The sequence below is a fragment of the Trachypithecus francoisi genome, unplaced genomic scaffold (genome assembly GCF_009764315.1).
Source record: "Trachypithecus francoisi isolate TF-2019V2 unplaced genomic scaffold, Tfra_2.0 Lachesis_group11, whole genome shotgun sequence".
Classification (NCBI taxonomy): Eukaryota; Metazoa; Chordata; class Mammalia; order Primates; family Cercopithecidae; genus Trachypithecus; species Trachypithecus francoisi.
Window position 1 is genome coordinate 63,221,096 of NW_022681456.1, and position 27,596 is coordinate 63,248,691.

Sequence of the window (27,596 nt, forward strand, 5' to 3'; positions counted from 1 at the left end):
GTGAGCACATCAATGTTTTACAAGTAAGGGAAATAGAATCCTGATTACTTTAGCAATTAATAAAGGCTTTCTCCAAATAATTTTTGTAATCACAATTGAACTCAAAAATCTTCTCTGTTCAGCCTTGCTTATCTTCCCACCAAAACACACTTGCATTCCAGAATGAAAGTTCCCATAAAATATTTTTCAAGGTAAATTTTTTTGTCTGATTTATAAATGTTGGATATATTTTATTTTTTAAAAGCCTTAAAAATAAATTAGCAATGATTTCAAAGTTCAGACACCTACAAGGCATGTTTTACTCAAGGCCTTCTTAATCACTGGAAACAATATCCAAGGACAGATATGTACTCTCACTAAAGGGAATAAAAAGGCAACCTTCAACAAAATGGACTTTTAGATGAGTTAAAGCATTTGACTTGATTTAGCCTTTCTGTGGTTTTCCTCATCATGGACTATTTGGTTTCAAGTTAGCTTCATTAACTGTAAATCTATACTGTCACTAAATTATATAATTTAATTTTATTCTAAGATTGAATTTTAGTCAATGTGCTTCTTTAAAAAAAAAAAGAAATAAAAGTAATAGAGTCACACACACTTTATTCATGCTTCTCTGCCCTTCTACCCCCAAAGTGGAACAAAAATGATACAAATAAAAATAAACCTGTATGTTTTAGCTTTTACTGCCAATAATTCAGAACTTTTTAATGTTCCCTATTACTTTAGAAAAGTATGTGATATTCTAACAATATATATTGTTGAGATGATATTTTAGTCAGGTTTTGACAGCATAGACTCCATTTAAAAACAAAAGGTGTGATTAGAAGAAAGAAAAGGAGGAAATAATCCTGGCATTGTTGCTGTATCTATTAATGCACCACAAGCTTTTGTTTGCACTTCTTTCACTTTTGTTTAAAAGTAAAGAACGGTAGTACAGCACGTAATCCAGGGTGCTGATGTTGTGGGAGGGGACTTAAAACAGAGTAAGGAAATCTTAAGAAACAACTTCCTCCACACAGAAAAGAACAGACCTCTCTTACCTATGAACCAGGTAGTTTCCAAGAGAGACGCTGAGGGATATTTAGAAAGCCTGGGACCTGCGGATGCCATGTCAGGCACACTTGCTCCTGTGTAGGAGACTAAATAATCTCTCGATATATAAGGATAGCAGTCTGTTGTCTTAGATCAGTTTGAGAAGCAGCTCTGGCAGCGGGGGGTGTAGGTGTGTTGCACTACACTGAATGGAATAAGGCTAAAAATATGTTTAGTGTCTGATAAGAACGCCAGTTTTCTCAAGCTCTCATTTAACGTCGGACTTTCTGTTTTGCTTTTAAAGAAAAATGTTTTACAAGGGCAGCATGAAGCGGACAAAATCTGGAGCAAAGAAGGATTTTATGCTGTTGTCATTTTTCTCAGCATCTTTGTTATTATAGTAACGTGTTTGATGGTAAGTTTGCTTCTTTGTATATTTTCTTCTTTGCTGAGCCCACTGCTTAATATTAGTGGGTACATTGCCATTCAAATGAATGTTAAAATGCTTCGGAGCAGAAGCAAGACTGTGATCCTGTTAGATTAGGAATATTTCATATCTGACATTAGAGCGATTGCTAAAGGAGGGCTTATGGAATTAAGGATGCTGACCTGAATAAGAAGGCTGTAATTGCAATGCAGTTTTTAGTAACTTGATCAACTCAGAACGAAGCTTTACAAAGTGATTTACTGAGGTCACTGAAGCCCTCCCAAAGTCAGTGAAGTCTCACGGGCACACTTTGGGCTTACTTTATTTCTCCTTTTATATCATCTTTATGGAACTCAGGAACAAAATTAAAAAGAAATATGTCTTTGAGACAAGATTACTCCCTAAGGAATGGTTGATTTCCTTATTTTTAAAAGGCCTTGGAAGCATTCTATGAAAAGGAGATGATTATACCCTCAAAGGCTAAGTTAGTTAGACTACTAATTCATTTTTAAGGTGGATAAATAGTACAAAAGTATAGATGTATATGCTGGAATAGCTCTGTAAGCAATAAGGTGTAGCCTTTAAAAGCATATTTCTAATCTTAAAAATAGAACCCAAAATAAACAACCCACTAAATTAAGCAGTACTATTTGGCACTGAATGAATTAACGGTATCTTTAGGAGAGAATAAGATTTTTCTACTCTTTTGAAAATTTCAAGATCTAGTATAATATTTAGAGTTTACAAATAGGTTTTAATGTCCTTTTTCCCTGTGAGCTATGTTCTTTTTAATTTTGCACATTTAAATAAACACTTCTTCCTTAGTTTTTAAGTGCCCCCCAAAAGTCATTATGTTACTTATTTCTCTCCACAATCAACAATGTTGCTAAGTGTTTTATTGGTTTTTGTTTATTTCTGCTCCCCCTACTGGGAAGGGGTTATTGTTAGAAAGATTGAGGCTCAGTCTGGAAAGACAGAGGCTGCATGGGCTCAACTTAGAGGATATAAAACAAGCACGGTCTTAGAGTGAAGATGGGCATGTTTTGTAGAGTTTAAAATATGTGAAGTAACAAAAGTACCCTAAATCTTCCATCATAATGAATTCAGAGGTAGCTCCTGTCAAGCATTAAGAAAAAAAAAAAAAATTCTAAGAATTGTGGCTCAATAAACAAAAGAATAATTTAGAACTGAGTAAAAAAAAAAAAAAAAAACTGATTTTTATATTCACATGGTAGAGATTAAGAGGAAAGGATTTTAAAGAGAGAAAGTTTGAGGTTTTGGGAAATTATGGCATAGTCTTCTGGGCATCTCTGTTTTGAAAGATGTAGTTCCTTGCTATGGTTAATTGCATTTTAATATACGTGGTTCTTCTTTCCTTCATATGGGAAATCTCAAGTGCTGTTCCCTCTCTTGTCAGTCACAATTAGGGTGTTTTTCTGCTTTGCAGATGAGAAAGGATAAGAGGAGGGGGAGAATAGAAAGGAATTGAAAGTGATAAAAGTGGAAAATATTCAGGGGATCAATGGATGTGATTCAGAAGAGCGAAGGCAAGGATAACAGGAGGGAAGTGGGAAAGCAGATTCATGTCCAGCCTTTGAGTACTAAAGGGCAGCAGAAACAGAGCAGGGTCTGCTATTACCATATAGAATGTGCTTCAGATTCTGCATTTCTAACTCAGGACATGCTCATGCATCCGATGTAACTAGATAAATGCCTATGTTGGTCTCGTGGCAAAAGGACCTATAGTAGTCACACCCTCAACTACTTGGGGCCAGAGGATGACTCTTCCTTTCCCAAAATTTGCAAAACATCAATGTAAAAGTCAGAAACTTAGGGAAGTTGGCTCCAACGTTATTAGAACAAATCAAGAAAGGAGCATTTCAGAAGTATAGGTGATTGCTGTCTATTGGGTTAGCAGGTGGATTCATTATTCATGCAATCAACAGATTCCTGCAGAATATTCTCTGTGGGCCTATTTGTTGCTGGTGCTGTGGGCAAAGGAGAAAACAAGACAGATAAGATCCCTGTTTTCTTCAAGTCTTTACCCTAGAGGGAGACATAGAAAATAATTAAGTTAATTTTTAAAAAATCAAATGGTGAACGTGCTATGTGATTCCAACTATATGACATTCAGGAAAAGTCAAGCCTATAGAGATAGTGAAAATATCAGTGGTTGACAGAGATTTCAGAGAAAGGGAACGATTAGGTGGAGGACAGCAGCTTTTAGGGCAATGAAACTATTCTATATTCTGTAATGATGAATACATGACATTATGAATTTGTCAAAACCTGTACAATGTATGAAGAGTGAGCCCTAATCTACACTACCTACACTATGGACTTTAGTTAATAATAATACATCAATATTGGTTCATCGGTTGCAACAAATGAATCACATCAATGCAAGGTGTTAATAACAGGGGAAAATGAAGAGGTAGGGAAGAGGGGTATGTGAGAACATGGTGTTTTCTGCTCAGTTTTTCTGTAAACCGAAAACTGCTCTAAAAAATAGTATATTAATTTAAAAAATCAAATAGTGATAAGTGCTATGAAGACAAGACCATAATAATGAGTGAGTGGAGCAGAGCAACCTGAGATGTTTGCGACCTACGGGTGAATATGTGAGTAAAGGACCCCCAGGCAGAGGGTACAGTGGGTGCAATTAGAATAAGCTTAGCCTGTTCAGGCTCGAGGGGAAGAATGTTTTAGGCAGAGCCTTGATGTGATCTGCTGTGTGTGTTTAAAAGATCACATTTTCTTCTGGAAGAAAGTGGTGGACAGAGGATGGGGTGAATTGTGGAAGGAGGAGGATCTTTCTGGAAGCTTCTGCAATATCCCGATGAGGAAGATGCTGGTGGCATAGAACAGGGGTGGGTGGTGTGGGGACGGAGAGAAGTTGAAGGATTGAGATCTATTTGAAAGTAGAACCGACAAAACTTGCTGTGTCCCAATTCTCAGCAACGGGAGTAAAATTAAGGATGACTCCTAGGTTATTTGGCTTCCCTGCCTCTGTGGAAATGTTCTCATTTCCTGGGAGAGGGACATGTTGGCAATGGAGATGAGTGTGTTCAGATAGTTCTTAAACAAATGAAAGAAATAATTAGATGGATTTCAAACACTATCTCAAATTTTAATTTGAAGGAGTCACTTTTAAAAGTAACAGGGGGACCAAGTGCAGTGGCTTACGCCTGTAATCCCAGCACTTGGGAGGGAGAGGCAGAGGGATTGCGTAAGCCCAGGGGTCTAAAACTAGCTTGGGAAACACAGTGAGACCTTGTCTTTATTAAAAAAAAAATGGTTTAAAAAATTATCCAGGCTGATGGCACGTGCCTGTAGTCTCAGCTACTGAGGAGACTGAGAAGGGAGGAGCACTTGAGCCCAGGAGTTTGAGGTTACAGTGAGCTATGCTCATGCCACTTTACTCCAGCCTGGGCTACAGATTCTCTGTCTCTGAAAAATATATAAATAAAAACAAATTCTGAAAAGTAACAGAGGAACCGGCAGCACACAGACAGGAAGTTCATATTCACAAGAAAAGAGGTACTACCTAATAGGATTAGCATGAAGCCAAGTTTATCTGATGTAACTTACCACAGAGGAGTCAAGAGTTCATATTTAGGGACATGTCAAAGTGATTGTCTAAAACAAGCTCATCTTTCTAAGTGTTCAAATTATTTTGATAATAAGCTTGATTTAAAGTAAGTGTTCCACGTGCATTTCTCAAGTGAGACTTGTACTATCATTTTTGTGATTCTGAAACACCTGTATTCCAACTCTGTTTCCCATAGTTTTGTTGGAAAGGAAAGATATAACTCAAAATTTTTCCCCGGCAGTGATTATATTTATGAAAAACCAAGTGCTTCCATTTGCATTGGCCTTCCTACATGCCATAGAAGCGAAAAGTGTGGGTTTTATTATAAAATTATATAGGTAAACTGCTGTAATGGAAGGTTGTATGTGCTATGTAACAACAACATAAGACTTGGCAAAATTTTTGAAAAGTGGCATATTGTTTACTTTCCTTAAAATACAAAAAAAAAAATGTTGCCAGGCATAAAATTAGACAGGCATGACATTTTCAAATATGTGACTTATTTAGCACCTCACAAATGTGAATGTACAGTGGGTGGAGCGACAAATAGAAAAATACAGTTTTCCAAGAAAAAATATGTGGGCAACTTCCAATCCATTCAGTCTGTTTTAGATGAAAGAAACTTATTACTAAGAAGAATTAGTTCTCAAACTTGAACAAATAATAGAAAGAACACCATCTATCATCTAAATTAGACATTCAAATGTCCTTACAGGTTTATTGACAAGTACAAAGGCATTTATGAAATGTAGCTAGAGATGTCTACAGGCCAGATTGCTTCTGGAAAGCAGTTTTAGAAATCACATGAAAATAGTCATTTGGATCAATAAAAGCACTGGCATGTTAGACCCACAGGAAAGTCATCCATATGGGAGGGAAAGAGTTTCTCTAGTTGTAGTCTGGTAGCTGCAGCAAGAAATGCTACATTGAACTACCTGCTATAGCCTTAACATCAGGTAATAAATATATGTCAAAGGTGGACATAATTTTCTCATTTGTTATATATAATCCCTCGGAACGAAGGGAAATAGGACTAGCTTCCTAGCTGGAATGATTGGTTAAGTAGGCTTATAACTCAAACTAATTTTCAATTTTTTCTGTATTAAGAAGAACACAACTGTCTTAATAGTAATAACAATAAAAATTAATTTATTCCATTTATTGCGCACTTATTGGTACTAAACTGGTAGTAAATTTACTGCCTAGTACTAAACGCTTAACATATTTTAGTTTCCTAATTTTACTTATGAGAAAACTAAGATTCAGAAAAAATAAATGACTTGACCAAGAACATGCAATGGGTGGGTATGGGGGTGGCGGAGTAGGAAGTGGTAAAAATTCAAAACCAAGTCTATCTAAATTGAAAGTCGGGGCTCTTTACCATAATTCCATTTGTTTTCATAAAGGAGTCAAACTGGTCTTTTTTTTTTTTTTTTTTTTTTAGTCTTATCACTGTCTTGTGAACATGTATTTCTGACCACAAATAACTCCAGTAGTAGCAGATGTGAATGGCTGTATTTATCAGAGCCATTCTACCCAGACGGAACTGGTAAATGTGTGCCACATTGTACCTGTGTGCTGTAGGCACACCTCTATTTTTGCACTTAGTACTTTGTACTGGACATAGTTTTTACACATTTATCTTTTCTGGAAGCCTATGAATTCCCAGAAGACAGAATTCTGTGTTGCTTTTGCATCTACAATATCTTGTTTACGGAATGTAGTAGGGATTGGCTCAGGATTATTAAATTAAAAGAATGAATGAACTCCTTCAGAACTAATTGTAAAATACTGTAAAGAACAAATGTTAAAGACTAGTGGTTGGTGGCATTGTTTTGAAATCTGAACACATTCTAATCCAAACAGAATGTTTTGTGTTACTCATGAGATTTTTTTTTTTTTATTATACTTTAAGTTCTAGGGTACATGTGCATGACGTTTATATCATGTATAACTCCCCAATGCAATCCCTCCCTCCTCCCCGCTCCCCATGATAGGCCCCAGTGTGTGATGTTCCCCTTCCCGAGTCCAAGTGATCTCATTGTTCAGTTCCCACCTATAAGTGAGAACATGCGGTGTTTGGTTTTCTCTTCTTGTGATAGTTTGCTAAGGATGATGGTTTCCAGCTGCATCCATGTCCCTACAAAGGACGCAAACTCATCCTTTTTGATGGCTGCATAGTATTCCATGGTGTATATGTGCCACATTTTCTTAATCCAGTCTGTCACAGATGGACATTTGGGTTGATTCCAAGTCTTTGCTATTGTGAATAGTGCCGCCATAAACATACGTGTGCATGTGTCTTTGTAGTAGAGTAATTTATAATCCTTTGGGTATATACCCAGTAGTGGGATGGCTGGGTCATATGGTACATCTAGTTCTAGATCCTTGAGGAATCGCCATACTGTTTTACATAATGGTTGAACTAGTTTACAATCCCACCAACGGTGTAAAAGTGTTCCTATTTCTCCACATCCTCTCCAACACCTGTTGTTTCCTGACTTCTTAATGATTGCCATTCTAACTGGTGTGAGATGGTATCTCATTGTGGTTTTGATTTGCATTTCTCTGATGGCCAGTGATGATGAGCATTTTTTCATGTGTCTGTTGGCTGTATGGATGTCTTCTTTTGAGAAATGTCTGTTCATATCCTTTCCCCACTTTTTGATGGGGTTGTTTGTTTTTTTCTTGTATATTTGTTTGAGTTCTTTGTAGATTCTGGATATTAGCCCTTTGTCAGATGAGTAGGTTGCAAAAATTTTCTCCCATTCTGTAGGTTGCCTGTTCACTCTGATGGTAGTTTCTTTAGCTGTGCAAAAGCTCTTTAGTTTAATTAGATCCCATGTGTCAATTTTTGCTTTTGCTGCCGTTGCTTTTGGTGTTTTGGACATGAAGTCCTTGCCCATGCCTATGTCCTGAATGGTACTACCTAGATTTTCTTCTAGGGTTTTTATGGTATTAGGTCTAACATTTAAGTCTCTAATCCATCTTGAATGAATTTTCGTATAAGGGGTAAGGAAAGGATCCAGTTTCAGCTTTCTACTTATGGCTAGCCAATTTTCCCAGCACCATTTATTAAATAGGGAATCCTTTCCCCATTTCTTGTTTCTCTCAGGTTTGTCAAAGATCAGATGGCTGTAGATGTGTGGTATTATTTCTGAGGACTCTGTTCTGTTCCATTGGTCTATATCTCTGTTGTGGTACCAGTACCATGCTGTTTTGGTTACTGTAGCCTTGTAGTATAGTTTGAAGTCAGGTAGCGTGACGCCTCCAGCTTTGTCCTTTTGACTTAGGATTGTCTTGGCAATGCGGGCTCTTTTTTGGTTCCATATGAACTTTAAAGCCGTTTTTTCCAATTCTGTGAAGAAAGTCATTGGTAGCTTGATGGGGATGGCATTGAATCTATAAATAACCACTCATGAGATTTTTTAACGAAAATTTTAAGCTGCAAAAAAGCTTCATAGAATTTTTTTAGCTTCCTCCCATTTCTGTGTTCCTCTGATTTTTTGTTCCCACTATTATTTTCCTTCTCTTGCTATAGTTTGAGTTTTGCCACTCCTCTCATTCAATAATCTGTTTTCTTTTCCTTTTTTAAATTATTAAATGACTTTATTCCAGTCCAAGAGTCAAACAAGCTCTTAGAGATGAAGGCAAAATGTTGACTTGCCATTGCTACGGTAAGCTTTTCGGTTGAGTTTTTAAACAAAGTGAATTCCCATAGAGAAATATGCATATGCTGTATTCCAGATCTCAATCTGTGCAGAGAAAAAGATTTTCCAGATGCTTTTGGAAAGAGGTTTCAAAGAAGGACATGAGAATTTGGAGGAAACAATAGAGTTGAATGATCACATACCTGGAAGTCAGAAAATCCGGATTCGAGGTTTTCTTTCCAAACCTCCATAAATCATCCAACAGCTCAGGACTTAAATGCGAAATGAGGAGATTACACCACAAAATTTTTGTGATCCCTTATACCAGGGTTTTACCAACAACACTACTGACATTTCGGAGTTACTATTTCTGTTGGCGGGGGTGTGTGGGGAGCTTTTCCAATGCATTGTAAAGGTAGTTAGCCTCTGCCTACCAGATGCCAGTAGCACCCTTTCCCTTCTCCTTCCCCCACACACTGAAAATATGACAACCAAAAATATCTCTAGAGCTGCCAAATGTTTCCTGAGGGCAAAATCCCTGCCAGTTGAGAATCACTGCCTTATAGCTTAATTTCATGACAACTACTCTATTGCCAAGTAGCAATCTCTTCCATTTTTTTCCACATTTTTTCAGACAGTCCAATCTCTTGAGTATTTTTAAACACTATCTTATATACATCATACAGTCTGCAGGTTCTACTTTTCCCTAATTAAAGATGTAGAAATCAGTTTGTACACATACTACATGGAGATAGGTTGCAAAGTTAACCTGTAACCAGACATGAAGTAAACAGATGACTGATTGGAAAATATGTTACAAAGGTTTCTCCTCAAAAACATAAGCTCATGAATGGTAAGGAAGGACTTTGGACTAGACTTTGTTTTACACTAATATAAAAGCTACCTGTCAAGAACAATTGAGAAGATCAAGATTTCCTTGGCTTTCCCATTTTCATTGTTCATTCATATTTCTCCAAAATCCAAGTGTAAACAGGCAAGTAAATGTTCTGATATGCATATTATATTTAGATGTGAAGAACTTAAAATATGTAATATATGCCTTATCTTCTAAATGTATTTTTGTAAAGGTACAGATATATTTTTTCTACATTTGGGAAAATAACTTTCTTGCAACTAAAACAATATTTTAAATTCTGTTGCCTCATCATTTAGTAATTAAATATTTAGCTGAACACAGTAAGCCTAAAATATATGTATCATCTGATTGATACTGTTCTAGTGCAGGTTTTGCTTTTACACCATGAGGGTCATGGAAACTGAAGAGAAGCAGTAATTTAAAAACCTTAGACACTATGCACATGATAAAGGCATTTATCTTCAGTCTTTTCCATCCTATAGCTTAAAGAAAACACATTACATTTGCTTGAAAGTAATTATAATAAAGGTAAGAAGACATTTTACTTAATATCAGACATCTTTTCTTTCTCATTCATGTGATTAACATTTGTCATGTGAATATTCCAAATCTACCCTTTTTTCAAATTTTAAGCTTCAACTTTTCCCTACCAGAGTCAATGAATACCACCAGTATAAAAGTATCCAGATTACAAGGAGGTGAACTGACATAAAAAACAATAAAATGTCTTTCTTTTCCTAGGAGTTCAATGTTTAATATGCATTTCTAGTTCTATCTCATAGATGCATAGTCTCTTCCCTTAAGGAGAGCTCGAGGTTACAGTGAGCTATGATCACAGCACTGCACTTTTGCCTGGGCAACAGAGCCAGATCCTGTATCAAAATTAAGTTAAATTAAATTAAATTAAATATTAAAACTTAGGAGGGCAAAGTGGTAAGAATAAAAATTCTGGTTGTCCTAATTATTCTTTCATAGATACCCTAAATTTAATTTGTCAAGTATTTAACAGATACTCAAGTTGATATATGACTAATGCAGAGATTTACCAACATAAGAAATAGTGGTTTATAGTATAACTATCATCTTATTAATATTTGCAAGACTACTTTTTTCTACTAAGCCATGTTGGATGCATATCTCTATTTCTATAAATGTTGTAGACCTGTGTTTTATGGTTATTCCTTCTATAAGCCTACCATTTCCCCATGTGACCAAACTAACCTTTGGCATTTTTAATAAAATTGGTTAAATTTACTTTTGAATGTATCTTTATGGAACAGATTTATGTGCATAATTAGTTGATATGTATGTGCAGCATAACTAGAAATACCAAGTATACTGTCTTGAGGAAAATCTCAATACCACGAAACTGAGAAATCATCTTTTACAGGGCTTTGTTTACTTTATCGTTAAGCCTTTATTTTGGTTTGTATGCCAGGGTGGGATGGAGAAGATCATACTCTGTTGTTTAGTGTGAGAAATGTGACAGGAGTTTTTTATATCTCCTTCTACAGATTCTTTACAGATTAAAAGAGAGGTTTCAGCTTTCCTTAAGACAAGATAAAGAGAAAAACCAGGAGATCCACCTATCACCCATCACATTACAGCCAGCACTGTCTGAGGCAAAGACTGTCCACAGCATGGTCCAACCTGAGCAGGCCCCAAAGGTACTGAATGTTGTCGTGGACCCTCAAGGCCGAGGTGCTCCTGAGATCAAAGCTACCACCGCTACCTCCGTCTGCCCTTCTCCTTTCAAAATGAAGCCCATAGGACTTCAAGAGAGGTAAGAGCTTGTTCTGTATCCCCTATGTGTGGCTTTTTATAAAAAGAGTATTCATCAACTAAAAAAGAAAGAACTAGTAATGATTGACATAATTGGGTAGAATTGTTCACCACTAAATGGACAGTCAGATGAAGCAGTGTTTCTTGTCTCCCAAAGGAATCCAACTGTGTTAGATAAAATCTGTTAGGTATGTCTGATTCTGTTAAGCTTGTCTAGATCCAAGATGGTGTAGATCCAAGCAAAGTTCATCTTCAAGTTCACTGACCTCACAAGATGCTATGTTGTTTAATCGTCATGAAACTCTGATAGGTAGAGAGACTGAGAACAAGCTCAGTGTTTCCTGTGAAAGCCCACATTGTCTGGAGTCAGGCAGGAGTAGATGCCATGGATTAGTTTTTTTTAAAGTTTTAGCTCTGCGTTTTTTAACCACAACAAGCATTCAATATCAAGATCCATAACACTGGACAGGCACAGTGGCTTACGCCTATAATCCGAGTACTTTGGGAGGCTGAGGTGAGTGGATCACTTGAGGCCAGGAGTTCAAGACCAGCCTGGCCAATATGGCAAAACCCCATCTCTACTAAAAATGCAAAAGTTAGCCAGGTGAGGTGGCGCATGCCTGTAATTCCAGCTACTTAGGAGGCTGGGATGTGAGAATTGCTTGAACCTGGGAGGCAGAGGTTGCAGTGAGCCAAGATGGCGTCACTGCACTCCAGCCTTGGCAACAGAGTGAAACTCTCTCTGAAGAAAAAAAAATCCATGCCATTATTTTTGTTGCCTTACCGTTTTTGTGATGTATTATACATGTGATTCACTTTATACTGATCCATTTCCATTAAAAGCAAATCCAATGTAAGAAAACTTGGATTTGCAAAATACGTAAACGAGAGACTAATTTTTACCTCTCAAAAATATTCAAGTAAAGCTTTTCCATGTGTTTCTTAAAATAAACTTTAATTTTATATTTAAAATATGACTTGTAGTGTATTCAACTTTGAACACCAGGGTAGTGGGAGAGTAAGTTCTCAAGGTAATATCCCAGGTTCATTCTCCTCTTATTTTACTATGTCTCCATTTTCTACCCTGTATATTTTGTTGGCTGAGGTTTTTAAATCACATATATAAATTTTGAATATATTTCCCATGATACATCACAATGCCCTATGCAAATAGTTGTGGTTTACACACACAAACACACCCTTCAAAAAATATAGCTTGGAATTTTAAGAACTGCAGAATACAAAATTGATCCTTCATAACTATTTGAAAGTATTGCCAAGGAACAATGAATGACATAAAAATAAAGAAATTTGTTTATCTCTAAAGGTCCTTAAACACTGAACACTTTGACTCCACACCAGGAAGAAAACAGAGATTGATCAAGTCATTCTTTCCGCCTCCTCCCCTAAAATACTTGTGGTTTCTTGATGGGCAATGCGGGTCTCCAAGTGACATTCACTTATGTAGATATCACCAAATTGCTCTTAATGATTCACTGTGGAAAGGTAGACAAGATGGAACTTTCTGCCTGAGGCTAACTGGGAGTCAGGAGAACTGAATTCCAGACCCAGCCCTGCCGTTCCTAGGTTTGGTGCCCTCACCTGAGTCATTCATTCATTTGGACCTCATTTTCTTCTAAAAGATGTAGAGGTTTAACTTATTTTTTTAGCTTCTTTCTGATTCTTTTGCTTTTGTTATCCACATTATTTTTGTGCATTTATGTTTGCTTCAAAGAGTAACTTTGAAGCAGACACCTGAGCATCAGTGATGAATGAAGGGCTGGTGGCAAGAAAGCTCTGCAGGCAATAAGAGGCCATGTTATCTATAGTAGAACGAAGGGTCATAATAAAACTGATTAAAAGTCAGACAAATTTTTATTATCATCATGCACTACCAATTCTAAGCAAGGTCAGTATAAAATTGACTAGGGAAGTAGCCATTCCCAGCATCCTGCCCCCTGTAGACCACTGCTGGACATGTTGGTCTACAATTTAAAGGAGTATAAGGTTAAATACTCACTTACTCATTTCATTAAAGTGAATCTTTGAGAGGGAGAATATAAGGACAGAATCGTACCCAACTCTTTGGTTCACATGGGGGATTCTAGCAGAGCAAGTGTGTAATCAGTGTTAAATAGATTCTCTGTCCCCTTATCTACAACTTCACTGCATCCCGCACTTCACCTCCTACTTTCTTCCACCTCAGAGCAGGAGAAGACTATTCTCTCCACAAGGGCTCCAGGTCATTCCCCTCAACCCTAGTAACTTCATCAGTTTTCCTCCTCGACCTTCAACTGTACCCTCTTTGCTAATGCTGTTCCCTCAGCATAGAAATAGGTTCCTTTTTGTATTAAAGAAACTCCCTTAATCCAATGCCTCCTCTGGTTCTTGTTTTTCCTTCCTTTCTCAAATATGTGTCTTAAAAGAACAGAGTGTACTTGCTGCCTTGTTGTTCTTCTCCCACCTTTCATTCTCACTGCTTCTTTCACATGCTCGATTATCAAATTAATTATCGATGGTCTCACTACCAAATCCAAAGCACATGTTTCATTTCCCATCTAGCACTAAATAACTACCTCCTTTTTAAACGTCTCTCCTCCTCTGACCTCAAATACATTATTTTTCTGTTTCTTGAGTTGCTACCTTTGGTCTCCTCCAGATTCCCTTCTCTTGTTAACTTTTAACATGAGAGTTTCATTCTGTGTCCTCTTCTCTCCTCCCTCAGTCATCCAGCCACGGCCAGTTCTTCTCTTACTTCCTTTTAGTGATTCCTGAAAAAGAACCTTTAGCTCAATCTACCTTTCTGTTGAAATCCAGACCCATATTTCAGCGCTGAACTGTGCGTCGCTACTCTGACTTTTCTTAAACACTACCAACTTATAACATTCAGAAATGGAACTCAAGACCTTCCTCATCAAATCATTTCTCTTCTTTTTAAATAGTGACTCTCCGAAACCTGTAATATCCTCAGCTGCTTCGTGTTGTTTCTTCCCCCTCCCCATATAGCCAAACATTATGAAGACCTGGCACCTTCTCCCAACTGTTCCCCCTGTCCAACCCCAATCCCACTGAGAACTCAGGATCTCCCTAATTCTAGCCAGTCTCCTCCTGGTCCCCACCTCAAATTCTGTTTTGTTTTCTTTTTTCCCAGTCCACTCTCTAGATCTCTCAAACAGTGGTTTTCTAAATTATATTTGAGTGTTTTTCTCTTTATAAAATTCCTCAGTGTTTCCACATTGCCTTCTGGAAGAAACTGATAACTTCTACATATAAAACATGAGGCCCTTTCTGATCTGGCCTTTGGGAGCCTATGTCCACCCATATTTCCTGCTAAACACTCCCTTAGGCTCATCCCGCTACTTGGATATTTTTCCAGGTACTATGCCATTCTCTTTTAAGCCTAAGAGTTAATACTTGCCTAGAACCTGTCCTTTTCCCTAGTCCTCCTTGCCCTTGAAAAGTACCATGAATATAGTGGGCATTAATCTGGGTCTACAAATCAAGAAGACAGGAAATGCAATTTTTTTTTTTTTTTTTTTTTTTTTTCTTTTTTTTGAGACGGAGTCTCGCTCTGTCGCCCGGGCTGGAGTGCAGTGGCCGGATCTCAGCTCACTGCAAGCTCCGCCTTCCGGGTTCACGCCATTCTCCTGCCTCAGCCTCCCGAGTAGCTGGGACTATAGGCGCCCGCCGCGTCGCCCGGCTAGTTTTTTGTATTTTTTAGTAGAGACGGGGTTTCACAGTGTTAGCCAGGATGGTCTCGATCTCCTGACCTCGTGATCCGCCCGTCTCGGCCTCCCAAAGTGCTGGGATTACAGGCTTGAGCCACCGCGCCCGGCCGCAATTTTATTTTTCTGTAACTCAACCTAAGCTTTTTTTCTAGATGCCGTTTCACCTAAATGGTAGAAACTCAATCTCAGTTCTTTTCTGATTCACCCAACCTACTTCTAGTTTCCTAGAGTTTCCTCTACATTTTAAGGAGACTTTCTCAACATGAAGAGTAAGCCCCCCCATCTGCCTTGATGTCATCTGTGCACATTGTCATCTGCTAAGATATCCATTATCTCCTTGGTTCTCATAAGTATTCTCAGGACAGTTACCACCATGTTGTTCCCTGTGGCCATTCATGCAGTCCCTTCATTTCCAGCCATTGCTTTCTCCTTTCCTCTGTCTCTTCCTCTTTTTCAGTTGTATCCAAACCACTCTTAGATGCCCAAGAATCATCTCACTGTTCTACCCCAAATGGAGGCATAGGAAAAGCTGGGCATATCTAAGACATGATCCCCCAGAAACACTTTCCATCCATTTCTCATGGCTCTACCAAGGATCACGGTCCTCCTACTGAGGGTCCCCCATTTCCCAGGGCTCAGCGGTGAAGGATCCAGGGTCTCACCTGCACCCACAAACACTTCTCCTGGGCCCATGGGCATTTTCTTAGGCTTTGGGAATAGAAAAGCCTACTCTGGCTTATTTCATATCCTACCTTATCTGACATCCACACCCTGAGACACCACCTTCCACCAAGGCCTGGCCTTTAGAACACAAAGCTCATGACAGGACTCAAATTTCCCTGCTTTCTGCTCTCAGATTTCTTCAAAGGCAATTAAACACCAAAAGACCCTGACAGCCTGAATACAGTGAAGGTCCGAAGGTGAAAGTGGGAGTAGGAATACAGGGAGGGGAATTTAAGCATCACTTCCTCTTGGAAGCCAATTTGAGGCTCCCTCTACCTCCTTCTCCTGCTTCCTCCAGCACAGTACTGATTCAGCTACGTCTCTTCAGTTCCCCGCTGCTTTAGTTCCATAAGCCCGTGTGCTTACTGTATTTATAGCACTTCTTTGTTGTCTTTAAGTTCTGGTTTACTAATATGTTGTAGCCAATAGACTCTAAGCTTCTTGAGGACACATATATGATTTAATTGTTTCCTTATCTTTTACACATAGAACATAATTTCTGGAGACCAGGAGCTCCTGGAAATAAATGCCTAAATGAATGAATTAACCAATTAATGACTGTTATTTATGACTAACCTCAGGTGAACTCCCAGTAGCTATAGGGAAACACTTTACCTATTCCACCAACCCTTCCTGTTCTATTCTCACTCCCATTTTTCTACCACAATTCCCTGCCAAAATGACATAATGAAGAGTTTTAAGAGTGACCAAATTTGAAGAATGTACAGTGTTCCACGCAGTCAGAAAACTTTTCTGGCAGTTTTAAGCCTTAAAATTTAATTTATGTATATGTGTTCTAATGGTGCCTTTAAAATAGTCTCATGTTTAATAGCTCTCCATCTTTTGATCCTGGAGTGAGGTAATAAGCTTCTACTTATTGCATAAAAGTATGGCTTTATTAAAATCACCATGAGACCATAAAGGCTGCATTATGATCACTTGTCCCAATCTTTTGGATCATGTCATATAAATTTCTCATCCCTGATTGGGAGAATCTATCACTTTGATATCAATAATCATAAAATGTAATTTTAAAATTAAAAGATAAGTAAAATAATATATAGAGACTAAATGGATTGCTTAACTGAGTATAAAGAATACACTCTGAAATTATGAAGATTAAAAAATCTTATAAAATGAGAACATATTAGCCAGGTGTGGTGGTGCACGCCTGTAGTCCCAGCTACTTAGGAGGCTGAGGTGGGAGGATCACTTGGGCCTGGGAGGCAGAGGTTGCAGTGAACTGAGATTGTGCCATTGCACTCCAGCCTGAGCGACAGAGTGAGACCCTGTCTCAAATAAATAAATAAATAAATAAAAGAGAAACATAGCAATTCTCTCTTCTTTTCTCCCTTTTTCCAACTAATCACCAAATCATATTGATTCTTGCTCTTCCAACTTTCTCATTATTGATTATCTCTTTCTGTAATCATTACCTTGGGCCCAGCTCTCATTACTTCATGATGAAATTGTTGTGTCATATAATTATACAAATGATATTAAGATTAATATATGTAATATATTTCACATATATTATTTTATTTCATCTTATCTGCCTGCATCTAATTCTCTTTCCCCCTTCAGCAGTCTTCAGGTTTATCTTGCTATAACAATCTTTCATTATCATACTTTGCTGTGCAAAAATCCCCATTTGGCTCCATTTGCTTACAGAATAAGGCATAGACCATCTTGTTGGGCCTCAGAGGTCCTACACCATCTGGCCCTGATCATTTACTCCAAATCCATTTGCTGCTACATCCCCAAATAAACCTTCTATTCCATTCTCTCTGTTTCCATCCCCATCCTCCTCTATGTGCTGTGTTCCTGTCCACATTTGCATTTCTGTTTGCCCGGTCCTTCCTATTCCCTCGGCCTACCGATCTCCAGTCTCCAGAGCCCAACACAAAACTTACCCCCTACCACTGGCCATGTAACCTATTCATGCCCACAGTGATTTATAACACCTATAAATTCTCATATATATCACTCCTTTGGCAGTGATTTTAGTTGAACAGTCATTCAGGAAGGGACTAGAACTGGTTTTTAAGCAGTTCGTCTTATGTTTTAAGCAGATGGCAAGAATTTTAAGAACAGGTACTGTGGCTCAAGATACTGTGTCTCCTGTGGTTCCTGTAAATCCTGGTACATAGTAAACACTCAAAAATATTATGGAATTAATTAATGTTGCTTCATATCTGAAGAGCTCATCTATTTCTAAAGAATCTTCCATAAGAACCAATAGCTTGGCCGGGCGCGGTGGCTCAAGCCTGTAATCCCAGCACTTTGGGAGGCCGAGGCGGGCGGATCACGAGGTCAGGAGATCGAGACCATCCTGGCTAACCCGGTGAAACTCCGTCTCTACTAAAAAAAATACAAAAAACTAGCCGGGCGAGATGGCGGGTGCCTGTAGTCCCAGCTACTCGGGAGGCTGAGGCAGGAGAATGGTGTGAACCCAGGAGGCGGAGCTTGCAGTGAGCTGAGATCCGGCCACTGCACTCCAGCCCGGGTGACAGACTCCGTCTCAAAAAAAAAAAAAAAAAAAGAACCAATAGCTTAATGATAAACTATAGACCTGAGTCTCAGCTAATACTACCTCTGACACTTATTAAATAAGTGGCTCAACAGATTAATTAAGTCCTCCATAGTATAGTTTTCCCAATCTATAAAATAATATCTGATCCACCTTACTTCAAAAGATACTACAAAATTAACAATCCATACAAAATGGCATGGTGTCTTTGAGAAGGAAAAGGAAATCTAAGATTCTTTTTGTTTTTGTGCTCTGATTCCATTTCACAAACCTACACTAGGTCAGTTATACTTGAACTCCGGAGTTGAAGTTTATTCTCTACTGAACCGCTACAGTTGAGCCTGTCATATAACATTATATTTTTAACTGTCAGTTGACATAATTTTGTTCATCCTATTTGTAAACATACAGTTACATGTAACTTATAAATACATACTTATAAATTGGCCACTAAATGTTATCTAATAAATAACAGTATCAAATTAATCAATTCTGGTCTAACAAATGCATTCATTTCCCATGGTGAGTCCAGGTACAAATTCAAATGCTTGCTCTGTAACTACTACATACATAAATTGAAACCTGTCTATTCATCTGTATTGAGGAGCATAGTGTGTGCCTTGCACAGCTCTTGGGACAGGTAAGCTACACGACAAATGTCACGTGGCTGGCACAGTGTGAGGCCACAGTTAGTTCATGTTCCTGCTCCTCTTTCGTCCCATCTTTGCCCTCCCAAAATGCTCTACTGATCACTCTCAGGGAAACTGTATACATGCTGAGTTCCAAATGCCAATTAAATGAGCAATCACATTCAAACTCTAGAAAGTACATTTTCTTCAGTGAGAAAACAGAGAACTTACGAATCTGAAAGATTCTGCACATTTTCCCTTTGGGCTACTGTATGACTAATGGCCAATTTTATGGAAAGGAAATCAACAGGCAAATTGGATAGGTTCACATTATTTCCTCATTTTTCTCACTTGATTTTCTATTATGAGTAAACACTGTGCAAGGACAGGTAGAGAACTGTCGAGGAAGGAAGGGTAGCACATTGTAATATAGCACTCTCCATCCTGGTTTCATTTCTCAGTGATCAGTTGGTGGGCCCTCAAGACTATGATATTAATGGGTGTTTTTTTTCGATCGTAACGGAGGCCTCAGCAGGCCCCCAAGGGTTGCTGATATCCAACAAACAAACATTCTCTAACTTTTCTTAAGCTGTACCATAATAGGGTATACATGTTATGATTTACAATAAATACCGTGCAAATGATACAACACCCAGGATTGTGAGTCTAAAGATTTCCTTAAGAGTTGCTGAGCTTGGGAGATTTTTATCAGAACTAGAAATTTGTCTGCAATGGTGGAAGCAATGAAAAGACAGTCCACACCAAGAAAACGTTGACCATTCTACATTCAAACTCAAAGACTTTGTGTACTACAATTTCCTCCTGGCAAGGCAGAATGTCCCGATGCCCGTGCCTTGCTTTCCCTAGTGGAGGTACATTTTGATGCTTAAAAATTTTAACTTGGAAAATCTTTGTTTTTTTTTTTTTTTTTTTTTTTGAGACGGAGTCTTGCTCTGCTACCCAGGCTGGAGTGCAGTGGCTGGATCTCAGCTCACTGCAAGCTCCGCCTCCCGGGTTTACGCCATTCTCCTGCCTCAGCCTCCCGAGTAGCTGGGACTACAGGCGCCCGCCTCGTCGCCCGGCTAGTTTTTTGTATTTTTAAGTAGAGACAGGGTTTCACCGTATTAGCCAGGATGGTCTCGATCTCCTGACCTCGTGATCCGCCCGTCTCGGCCTCCCAAAGTGCTGGGATTACAGGCTTGAGCCACCGTGCCCAGCCGGAAAATCTTTAATCATTCCTCCACTGATCTCTTTTTGGGACACATGAGTAAAGAGAAGGGAATAGAATTAATATGACTGCATATCAGAGCTTAAAGTGTAAAAAATACCCTGGAAATTAAAATCTGTATTCATGGCTGTAGATGGTGGCTCACGCCTGTCATCCCAGCATTTTGGGAGGTTAAGGCAGGAGAATCACTTGAAGCCAGAAGTTTGAGACCAATCTGGGCAACACAGTGAGATCCCATCTCTAGAGAATTTTTTAAACAAATTAGCCAGGCATGGTGGTGTTTACCTGTACTCCCAGCTACTCAGGAGGCTGAGGCAGGAGGATCTCCTGAACCTGGGAGCTCAAGGTTGCAGTGAGCTGTGATTGCACCACTGTACTCCAGCCTGGGCAACAGAGCAAGACTTTGTCTCGAAAAATAGATAAATAGATAGATGGATGGATAGATAGATAGATAGATAGGTAGATAGATAGATAGATAGATATTCATTAAATAGACCCATCTTTGAAAATGGATCCAACTCTCTCATTTTCTGTCAAGTAAAACTGGGGCCCCGAATCTTTCTCTTAGGTCTTCGATGAGGTTCTCTAAAAGCACAGCTGGAGACAAGGCCTCTTGTACAAATGATGTATTGAGAAGATGCTCTCAGGGGAAGCCTATTAGGAAAGCAGGGCAAGCAGAACAAAGAGAACAAGCAAAGAGGTGGTGGCAGCAGCCATCTACCCTCAGTCTGATTGCACAGGGATCTCTGAGCACGGGTGGCCCCTCGTGGACAGTTGTTTCACCTTGAGGCAAGGGGACCGAGCCTCTGCACCCTCATGCCAGCCAACCACTGACTCTAGGTCACCCAGGGGTGGTGGAGGCCTAACCTCCTAGACGCCTCTGGACTCAGCAACACCCATCAGCTGAGGGGGCTGCTCCAGCTAAGTGGCAGCTGGGCACCACTAACAGGCTGCCCTCCCAGCAGCGGGGGAGGAGAGGATGCGGCACCAGCCGGAGAAAGGCGACCTGGGTGGGGCACCAACAGCATTACTGTGCTTGCCAAAGGTCGCAGCAGAGCTAAGTTTATACTCCAGGTTCCTTTGCTCTTCCCAGCCCATTATACATGTGGTACGTGGCCTCCTTCAAATAAACACCATTCATTCTATTGGAACCTATGTTCCAGCCCCATTTAACACAGTCTATCAACCATGACTCAGTTGCTCAGCCTGACAACATGAGGGCTTATAAACATAACACGTAGCAAACATGTAGAAGTAAATTCCAGTTTAACTCCAAATAACATCAATAAAAATAACAACTCAATATGCCCTGTTGACCCTTTACATGCATTATCTCATTTCACCATCCCAAGGGACGTTTTATGCCCTCCTTAGAGTGGAAACTCATGCTCAGAGAGTATAAGTTATGGCCCTAATAACTTAATAGTAAGTCACTAGGAGTGTGAGGGTGACAGATAGAATGCGAACCCAAGCAGTATTGCTCCAGAAGCTGTACTCCTAATTAATAATAAATTGTCATGCTTTTGGGGGTTGGGAGAAGGTGTACATACCTCTAATCTATGGGAAATAAATTTTAAACTACAAATCAATATATTTAGCAAGTAGGTATATTATGGAGTGTCATACTGTTTTTCCTCTTAGCAAATTTTATGCTCGGCTTTCAGAATATTTTTCAGATTTTAAATCAAGCAAAGTGCAATTTCATGAGGTGGATTCAAAACACTCATGACAGATAACCATTTCACTGCCACTCTAGAAGTGCATTGTCTGTCTCAGTTTTTTCCTTAATCTGGTTCTTGCCATTCTGGAGGCCTGGTGGTAATCTGACATAAAGGACCAAGAGGAAGGTGAACACGAATAGAGCAAAGAAGCCAAAGTGAGGGGACTATAAGGCAATAATTCAGAAAACTCAAGTCAGAAAAGGATGGAGGGGTCTCCATATTGTTCAGACATCCTGGACAATAACTCGTCCACTTCACTATGTGTGTGATTGTCAGTGGAGGTGGCAGGAACAGCAGAGAAGCACATGGTCATGCCTGCTGCCAAGCTGCTGCCCGTGCTGCTGTAATAGAAGATGCAGAGTCACAGCTGATGGGCTGGACACTAACCTGCCACCTGCCAACCACTGTGCTCGTGTATGATCTCAGACAACCTTCACAACATCCTGGAGGCAGGCACTATTTCTATGCCCATCTTGCAGTTATGCTGACAGAGAGACTTAGAGAGGTAAGTAATATGCTCAATGTCACAAAGAAATAAAAATCTAGTGGAAGATACAATCTTGACAGCATGTTTACAAAATCTGCACATAACTACCATATTCTACCTTTTTCTAGATGATACAGGTGACAAAACTTTAACCTTCTGATATAGTTTGGCTATGTCCCCACCCAAATCTCATCTTGAACTGTAGCTCCCATAATCCCCGCATGTCATGGGAGGGACCCAGTGGGAGGTAACTGAATCGTGGGGGCAGGTTTTTCCCATGCTGTTCTCATGATAGTGAATAAGTCTCACGAGATCTGATGGTTTTATAAAGGGCAGGTCCCTTGTACACACTTTCTTGCCTGCCACCACGTAAGACATGCCTTTGCTCCTCCTTCACCTTCTGCCATGATTATGAGGCCTCCCCAGTCATGTGGAACTGTGAGTCCATTAAACCTCTTTTTCTTTAAAAGTTACTTAATCTTGGGTATGTCTTTATTAGCAGTGTGAGAACGGAGTAATACACCTAATATTTTTATAAAATATTTTCATATTCATGTAAAATACTTGTATGGGGATATCCAGAGCTGGGGGAGGTACTGGAAACATGCACAAGCCCTTCATGAACAGTGAGCATCAAGCTGTTCTCTTTATTTGACAGATTTTATGTAGGTAGGTTGGGATTCTGGAGGGTTGGGAACAAAATTTTCATAGGGTTTTTTATTCTAAAAAAATAAAAGACCCCATAGGAATGAAGAAAAAGGAAGCAAAAGTTTTGAAACCTGCCTGAAAATTAGTGGTACGCCATGAGACAAAAATGTAATCGTGTTAAGTGAAAGAAATGACAGTGGATACAACCCAGGGAGAGTAAAATAGGAGCCAACATATATTATTAAAGAATTAAAAGCAGAGGAGCTTTGCCTTAAAAGGTAAAAATTGGCCATTACTCATTGGAAACCACAGGCCTTGCCTAATTTCTCTCCAAGCAGACCCTGAAATATTTAAGCCATTGTGGCTGAATGAGTCCAAAGAGTGTAGACCTGGCAGTGGCTCTAAGAGGAATCACGGTAATTGCTCCTTTCCTCTCCTCGCCTTCCCTTTCTCCACTTGTGATCCCTGGCAGAGCAGCAGGAATAAGTCCCAATGAGTCCTCTAACTGCTGTATCTGCCCCCAGACCACCCCTCACACGGGCTGCTTCACCCTGAGGTTCAAGCAGAAAGGACTTCTCAGCCCTTCCACTCTGACCCCCATCAATCCTTCAACATCCATTAGCTTGCAACCCCATCCAGGACACTGCTTTCAACTTTACAGGGTACTCTCCATTTGCACTGATGCCATGGGAGACAAAATCTAACTACCCTGGGAACAATTTTGTCAATTCCGTAGGGTATACGTTTCTATAAAGTTCGTTTCGTCTTGACCGTAAAGAAGAGGTGGCTGTAGTACAATTTTTTGAGATTCGTATTCTCTGATTCTTCTACATGTGATTAATTAGAGTTTCACTTTGGAGGGTACTAAATGCAGTTGTTTTTTAAAATGAGACTTTTTAAATTTTTGCTAGGGGACCATGTTCCAGATCTTGATGTACAGGTTGACAGAATTAGGTGAAATGGCCTGTTTTGAAGAAGCATTTTAATCAGGGCAGGCACAGATAATTCCCAGCGTAAGCTTTGCTTCCTATTTTAAGAACAACCAGTTCTGAATCTTAGACACTGTGTCAGGAGGTTTTTCCTTGCAGCCAGAGACTTTGCCTTAGGAGTTGTTCCAAATGTATCATAAAGCTATAGATAGATAGTTCAGGGTCTGACTATGTGCATTTTATGAACTGCCCAAACATTGTTTTCCTGGGAAGTGAGCTGCCACTCTTCTCTTATCAGATTCGCCCTGATATTAGCACATGACCTCTAGAGCAGAACAGTGAAGAATCACAGGTTACTCATGGCAGGCGACTTGAACAAAATTCATTTTTCAGCTGATGTGGGTTTTTTCTGTAATATAAAAAATACACTTGGATTTATTTATATAAATATAAAACTATCTTTTTCTGTAAATCTTAAAAGCCAATCTAAAGTGTCACCCATTTAGCAATGCAGCATGATTATCTGGGTATAATCTAAACATGGATAGAGCGCTGTTCTCAGACACATTCTGATAGATGAAGCTCACGATTGGAGGACGTGGAATTAGTTCCCTCTAGTGGAGAACTTCATGTTGACACAGTTGTTAGCTTGTTTCATCTATGGAAAAGAAAGGTGAAATCTTTTTCTTTCTTTTCTTTCTTTCTTTCTTTCTTTTTTTTTTTTTTTTGCCATAATAACTTTTCTTTTTTTTCCTTTTTTTTTTTTTCTTTATGACAGCATCCTCTCTGGTGGGTAAGACATAATCTTTTTTTGGTAGATACCTTAGAAAAAAGGTCTCAGTGTAATGATGAAACAGCTGTAACTTAAAAATTGACAAATTCTTGTGAACACTTTTAAATATGATACACTTTCTTTTTTTTTTTTTTTTTTTTTTTTTTTTTGAGACGGAGTCTCGCTCTGTCGCCCAGGCTGGAGTGCAGTGGCCGGATCTCAGCTCACTGCAAGCTCCGCCTCCCGGGTTCACGCCATTCTCCTGCCTTAGCCTCCCGAGTAGCTGGGACGACAGGCGCCCGCCACCTCGCCCGGCTAGTTTTTTGTAGTTTTTAGTAGAGACGGGGTTTCACAGTGTTAGCCAGGATGGTCTCGATCTCCTGACCTCGTGATCCGCCCGTCTCGGCCTCCCAAAGTGCTGGGATTACAGGCTTGAGCCACCGCGCCCGGCCAATATGATACACTTTCTAACAATGCTTGGCATCCAATCATTTTCATTTCTCATTATTTTAAGTGATTTTAACAACTGTGTGTCAAATGAAATTATTGTTGCCTAATAATGTCTTATAGTGTATAGATTTGTTTATTTAAGGAAACCTTTTTTCTAAATCATGGATTCAAACAGAGGCCTCAAGGATTCTCCCCTTTTCCAGGCCCTCCTCATCCCACCTGCCTTACTTTTCATTTCCTGCCTTATCCCTCTTGGCTTTGATTTCCCTCACGGTGGTGTCTGTAGCACAATGCCTACCACCTGGTGCATGTTCCATAAGTATTTGTTAAATCTCAATTTGAAAAAAGGAACAAGTTCTTAGACAATCAAGTTAATTTTATTGGAAGAAATATGTTTTAAAAAAATAAAAATAGATGATGCACCGGGCATAGTGGCTCATGCCTGTAATCCTAGCACTTTGGGAGGCCAAGGTGGTCAGATCACAAAGTCAGGAGTTTGAGACCAGTCTGGCCAACATGGTGAAACCCCATGTCTACTAAAAATACAAAAATTAGCCAGGCATGGTGACGTGCGCCTGTAATCCCAGCTGCTTGGGAGGCTGAGGCAAGATAATTGTTTGAACCCAGGATGTGGAGGTTGCAGTGAGCCGAGATCGTGCTACTGCACTCCAGCCTGGCCAACAGAGCAAGACTCTGCCTCGGAGGGGGAAGACAATGGATGCTCACCACCGTCTCGCCCTTGCCCCACAGAAGCCCGTGGTGCTGGCAGATTGTCTGGCCTCATTAGACACCTAGAGGGGGCCCCTTGGAGCTGTGCTCCCTGCATGTCCTTGGCAATGTCATGCTGCACCTGGGGATCTGAGGGGAACTCCTAAAACCCTCATGGTCCTTGCTGTGAATATGATCTCCTGAATCATTTGTTTTACTCTTGTTTTGTTGGCTCCTGAGTTAGCATGTTGTTACCAAATCCCTATTCAGAGGAATATTCTTTTCCTGATAGAATCCTTAGTCTACTTAAGGTTTCTAAGAAAAAAAGTTGGAAACCCACTTTAATCAAAAATAAGAGTAAAAATGATAAAGTACTAAAGGATCTGTGAGAACGAATACAGTCAAAATATGGCAGAGGCCCACTTTGCCTGAAGGAACATGCCTCAGACATGGATCCTTTATCTTGTCAGTCTCCAGCGGATGGTCAGGACTACCCAAACACCTGTCCATTTTTCCAGGCAGCTCTTTTTTTCGTTGCCCAAGGCAGCTTTTCCAAATCAGTGTTGCTGTCCTTAAATTCTCTTCTCCCATCCAATACATAGAAAAGTACAGAATCTAGGAATAAACCATCCTAAATTGCCTCTCCTCTCGTTCCCTGGCCCCATCAATAACACACATGTGTGTGCAAGCACACATGCACACAGTAGGATCTCCTGAGAGCTTATTCCTTTCTGTTGCCCACTTCCTAATACCACACACATAATAGGGGTTCTCTAAATATTGACTGAATGATACAGAGTTAGCCTTACTCATGGGAGTTAGCCATATTCGCCTATTTCAGCTCTGAAATGTCCAGTTGGTTCTAGGAAGCCCAGAGAAAGGGAGAAATTCTCACTTGCCACCTCCTTCATGGGTGCTTACATTATCCAACCACTCTATGTGGCCAATTGGTTTTTAAGGTCTGTGGTTGTGGCCCCTCTGCTCCTGTTTAATGAATAAACTTTGTAAACTTTAAGAGACTATCCCGGCCGGGCGCGGTGGCTCAAGCCTGTAATCCCAGCACTTTGGGAGGCCGAGACAGGTGGATCACGAGGTCAGGAGATCGAGACCATCCTGGCTAACACGGTGAAACCCCGTCTCTACTAAAAATACAAAAAACTAGCCGGGCGAGGTGGCGGGCGCCTGTAGTCCCAGCTACTCCGGAGGCTGAGGCGGGAGAATGGCGTGAACCCGGAAGGCGGAGCTTGCAGTGAGCTGAGATCCAGCCACTGCACTCCAGCCTGGGTGACAGAGCAAGACTCCGTCTCAAAAAAAAAAAAAAAAAAAAAAGAGACTATCCCGAACCTGTTATTCCAGCATAAATATGCATCAAGACACTTAAGTAAGAAAATACCCTACAATTGAATGGTTCCATATTAGCGAAAGAATGGTCTGGAAATCTAGAGGTTTCAGATGAGGCATTGCAAGTTTCTCCAGGTGAGGCAATACTTCCTCATCTTTGAACATTCTGTAGAGGGGTGACTGTCCTTATCATTGCTTTCCTATTTGTACATGTTTAAACTCCAACTTTTTTTTTCATTTCTGGGGAGGGATTTTTCTTCTATCCAAATTTTTGATCCAGGTAATCATTATAATATTGACCAATGGTTTAACTTACCATCACAGTTTCATAGAAGAGAGTTG

At 39.7% G+C, this 27,596-nt stretch overlaps 1 protein-coding gene across 2 annotated transcripts in view; it reads left to right on the forward strand.

Annotated features, from left to right (window-relative positions):
- The window catches only part of PTPRR (protein tyrosine phosphatase receptor type R), a 289,686-nt gene that overhangs the window by 160,395 nt on the left and 101,695 nt on the right, over positions 1-27,596 (forward strand). For both annotated transcript variants that reach the window (XR_004439734.1, XM_033221272.1), the window contains exons 5-6: positions 1,337-1,447; positions 11,093-11,361. Coding sequence is in view for 1 of the 2 variants with exons in the window: in XM_033221272.1 (XP_033077163.1) it covers positions 1,337-1,447; positions 11,093-11,361 (380 nt within the window). In the remaining variant the exon portion in view is untranslated. The remainder of the gene's footprint in view (positions 1-1,336; positions 1,448-11,092; positions 11,362-27,596) is intronic.